General features: G+C 48.4%; 1 protein-coding gene across 1 annotated transcript in view; it reads right to left on the bottom strand.

Annotated features, from left to right (window-relative positions):
- Positions 1–4,558, bottom strand: part of ITGB3 (integrin subunit beta 3) — a 61,059-nt gene extending 56,501 nt beyond the window's left edge. Inside the window, exon 1 of the mRNA XM_003786221.3 lies at positions 4,352–4,558. Coding sequence (XP_003786269.1) covers positions 4,352–4,436 — 85 coding nt within the window. The 5' untranslated portion in view covers positions 4,437–4,558. The remainder of the gene's footprint in view (positions 1–4,351) is intronic.
- Between the last annotated feature and the right edge of the window lie 346 nt (positions 4,559–4,904).

The raw sequence follows: 4,904 nt of genomic DNA on the forward strand, positions 1-4,904 counted from the left end.
CCCAGGAGTTGGAGGTTGCTGTGAGCTGTAATGCCACAGCACTCTACCCAGGGGGACAGCTTGAGGCTCTGTCTCAAAAAAAAAAAAAAAAAGAAAAAAAAGAAATTGAAAACTGGATGGCATCTCTGGGTTTAATGGATCCAGCCCCACAGCATTCAGGGAAGATGGAGTAGCCTTGGGAAACTCTTAGAATTATTGATTGATAGATGGATCAATCCCAAATACATTATAAGTGAATGAAGCCACACTGAAAGGCCACAAACTACATGATTTCATTCATATGACACTTGAGGGAAATTTGGAAGGTGATAGACATGTTCTCTATCTTGATTATGGTAATCACATGCATTTATCAAAATTCATAGAACTGTATACCTAAATAGGAAATATTTAATTATACATAAATAATACTTCAACACCTAATTTTTAAAAAAATGTTTCTGGGAAGACCATGTGCGTGGAAAGAAAGGCAGATTTTGACTTTTTTTTTTTTTGAGACAGAGTCTCACTATGTCACCCTCGGTAGAGTTCTGTGGCATCACAGCTCACAGCAACCTCAAATTCTTAGGCTTAAGTGATTCTCTTGCCTCAGCCTCCCAAGTAGCTGGGACTACAGGCGCCTGCCACAACACCCAGTATTTGTTGTTGTTGTTGCAGTTGTCATTGTTGTTTAGTTGGCCCCAGTCTGGATTTGAACCTGCTACCCCCTGTGCAAGTGGCCGGCGCCCCAATCACTGAGCTATGGGGACCCAACCATGCTGGAGAATCTTACATTTTATAAATACCAGCAGTTTGCATAGGAGGAATATGCAGTTTCCCTAAACAATGTCATTTCCCTACTCCCACCTTCATTTCCACTAGTGGCCTAAGCTCCATCAAGCACAATGATCTTCCCACTCAGGAGAGGCCAAGGTTCAGGAAAAGGGAGAAAAAGGATGGGGTAAAGCAGTAGGCCTGCTCTGTGGGCAGAGAGAGAGAGCTGGGTAAAGTCAGTGGTTTAGCCCTGTAACAGCTCAGTCACTCTCCTGATTAATTATCTGTCTGATTCATGAGTTGTGGTTCTTGTGGGCACGCTTCCTGGTGATTCCTGCCAATGAGGGCAGAAGGATTCTTGGAGCTGGGAGGACATGATAACCAGAGATGCTAAGTGGGGTAGGGAGCTGTGGAAAAGGACATTCTAGAGTCTAGACTCCACCTCCTCACTGTCACCTCCTGGCCCCATCTTCTAGTCTTCCCAGGAGACCTCCTCCACTCCTTACTTTTGCCCTCACAATAGAGGAGAATGTCCTCCTGATGGCTTCTCCCAGAAGGAAAAAAAAAGGGCAGACACTTCACAAAGGAGCCCTTGAGTTTCCAGGACCCTCAGAGTAGAGGTCTAAATGGTGCAATAGGACAGCGATTCAAATACCCAAAGAACTCAGGATCTTGACTGTATTTCTTACACCCTGGAAATATCTAGATGGAGCATTTGAGAATCCTTATTGAATGAATAAGGAATGAATTGAATATTTTGTAAATATTCAAATATCAGGTTTCTTAAAGTGAGCATGTCACCTCTAGATGCCTTTTCATAGCATCCCATAGACATTTATTTTGCTGCCTATGTGCCAGGTACCTGGCATAGAGTTTTGAACATATTAGACATGACCCTCTCATAGAACTGGAAATCATATGGTTGTCTTTTATCTTCCTGTTTTCCCAAAGAGGACTTGAGGTTCTTTCATAGATAAAGCAAATGTATGAGACTTTCTTCTCCTTGGTCTCTTCTGTTGATTCTTATTGGGTCAGAGTGGCCAAGGTATACCAAACCACCACCAAGGAATGGGTGGAAATAAAAGGGGCCCCCTCCTACAGAGTTGTAAGAAAAGGGACCCATCAGTCTCATTCTGGGAGCCTGCATCCTGCTCATGCATAAAGCAGTAACAGCTCCTGCGCACAAAACATGGTAAATAACATGGATAGGAAGGATAATGACAAGAGTAGTTGCTGTTTACTGAATACTTATTTTAGGGGGTCTTTCATTTAATCAGCATAATCATAGTGGTATTGTTTTCTCTACTTTACAGATGAGGAAGTGGAGGATCCAAGAGATTAGGTAACTTACTTAAGGTCACCCAACCAAGAGACAAAGTCAAGAATCAAACCTACATCCAACTGGCTTTAAACAATAGCTCTCCCTTTTGCCATCCAATCAGGCTTCCTCCCATACTTCTCCAAGACCTGAGGATATCTGCAGAGGGCTTCAGTTAGAGGATTTCTAAGATATAAACTCCAGAAGAGAAATAAGCACTCTGCAGCTTGGAATTAATCAGGTTAGAATAAAAACCTAAAAATGAGGAAGCCACAAAACCCAATACTTCTTGGGTGAAGCTAAAAAGATCATCTTTGTACAGAAAATCAAAAACTTAATGCTATCCTCAAACAACCTCTCCTCTACCCGTATGTGCACCAGACTCTCCTATTCTGGGACAGTCTCTCTGTGCCATCCCCAACCCCACCCAGATCTTTCTGTGTCCCTCCAACACTCTGTGACCCAACACAATTCTACTGTGATCCTCACAAACTGCTTCCCCAGAGATCTAATGATTTTTGTAACCCTGCTAGCAACACTGGGATGGAGGGTGTACAAATGATAGAATTTGTTTGTGGGGAGATGGGCTTATTACTCTGGAAGTCTGGTTCGAGGGTCCCTGCTATTAAACATTACACTACCCTGCCTCTCAGAGGGGTTCTGGGGCTGGTTCAGCACAACCCATCACCATTCCTAGAACTGCCCCCCCTCACAGGATAAATCTGTGAATAGATCTCCTAAATGATCTTTAATGCAAACTTAATTGCATCAGTGCAGTAGAATCCTACATGGATGAATACAACTGTGTGAACTAGACCAAGGCAAGTCATATTGGAGCTCCAGAGAAGTTGGGAATAGGGAGGGAGACACTCTTCATCTTCACTAACATCCAGCTAAGTACTATGCTAGGCACTGTCATATGTTACCTCATTCCTCCTAAATCCGTAAGAAAATATGATGATTATACTCAGAATTGAACTCAGAAAACTGTGGATGTAAAAAAAATTTTAATGAAAGCAAAAACTGTTTTAAGTTTGTGGAAGCAGGCATCTCTATAGGAGAAAGCTGAGTTGCCCTGTATCTGACCAAAGGCTCTAATATCTGCCAGGGAAAACTGCTGGAGATTCATATTTCCATGCAATGGTCATCAGGCTGCTCACCGCAAGATAAAGTTATCAGTTGACCTGTGTTAGTCTCTATCACCGGGGAAGTTCAATAACAACTTAAACAGCCTCCTATACATCAACAGCAACTCCTCCAAGGTATCCTTGCCTTGTCTAGTATCTGTCTATACATCCATAGAAGAATCTTGAAAGCAATCGTCAAAGTATTTTTGAATAGTTTATCTTTAAAATGGACTTACCAATAAATCCTAACCTTTTATTTAAAAAAAAAATGTGACTCTTTTGCAGAGTCTAATCACTTTACAAGTACTAGTGTTTTCATTAAAAGTACATATATGTTCTCTTGTAACGTCCTCTGAGAAAGGGTCCCCAGCGGACCAGGAACTACAGTCCCCCCTTCCACCCCAAGCAAGACCCCCAAGGGCTCCGGAAGGACGACGGGCAGCACCCCAGGGCTGTGCCCGCTCTATCCCTCCGTCCCTCTCCCCAGCACCAATGAGGTCGAATGCCGCCTACCCTGGCGGCTGATGGTGTGCGCAGCAGAAAGGGAGACAAAGCCAGGGATGCAAGCCAGCCCAAGGGAGCCTTGTCGTGGCTCCCCTCATACACTTTGAGATTTCGGGGGTGCAAAGTTTGTCCTGAAAGTAGAGGCATCACAGCCACCGGGGGACACTGCAGGAGGCAGAGCTCTCATCCTGCTCCAAAACATTCCCGCAGGAAACCGCCAAGTTTAAAAAATAAAAATAAAAATAAAAAACACCTTGGAAGAAAGGGTAACAATGGGAGAAAAAAGGAATGTGGAATAACTTGGCAAACCCGCGCGCGCGCACTCTCTCACTGGAGAAGCCACAGGCGCATCCCTCCGCCAACGCGCGGGAACAGCTCCGGGCCGCCCCACCTCGCCGCGGCTCCCGGGGCCGGTCGCGGGTTCGGAGATGCGCCACCGCGCCCGACCCGGGTGACAACTTCGGAGTCCGGGAGGACCGTCCCCGGGCTCAGGGCGCCTCTCAACCCTCCACCGCGGGGCCGGGAAGGTCCCCAGCTCCGCGCTCAGACCGCCCCAGCCCGGACGCGCGCACTCCCGGAGCGGACGCGCGGCTCCAAGGCTGCAAACTTGACGGCGGTGCGGATCCCGGGACGCGGACGCCTCACTCACCTCCGACGCCGACGCCCGCCAGCGCCCCCAGCGCCAGCAGAGCCGCCCAGAGCCGCCGGGGCTGCGGCCGCGCTCGCGCTCGCATCTCGTCCGCCGCCCGCAGCGCTCCGCCCGCCCCACAGCGAGCAGCGGCGGCCGCGGCCGCTTTTCCCGCAGTGGGAGGGGAGGGGACGCGGTGGGTGGGACTCAACGGGGCGGGCCGCGGACTCCTGCTTCCTCCCCGCGGGCCCTTTTCTGGACCCTGCTCCTGAGAGGGAGCGGTGGGAAACCGCGGCTCCTCTCAGCGCCTCGCCTCCGCCCACGGGACTCTGCCTGCCAGCAAGCCAGGCGAGGCGGGACCCCACTGGGCACTTAGTATGGTCTGAAAGGCCAGGAGCCAGTTGACCTTGCCTGGACCGTTCCAGTCCCACCGCCTCAGAGACACTGCCAGGGCTCTCTGTTTCACCTGATTCTTGGGACATTGCTCTCAGTACCTCCAGTTTCGTACATTCGCACTTTCATTCATTTAATTGACAGACATCTATTCAGGGCCTTCGCTGGACCTGTTCAGTCC

This window comes from Otolemur garnettii, unplaced genomic scaffold, assembly GCF_000181295.1.
Source record: "Otolemur garnettii isolate 467f Iridium unplaced genomic scaffold, OtoGar3 scaffold00018, whole genome shotgun sequence".
In the NCBI taxonomy this organism is placed as follows: domain Eukaryota; kingdom Metazoa; phylum Chordata; class Mammalia; order Primates; family Galagidae; genus Otolemur; species Otolemur garnettii.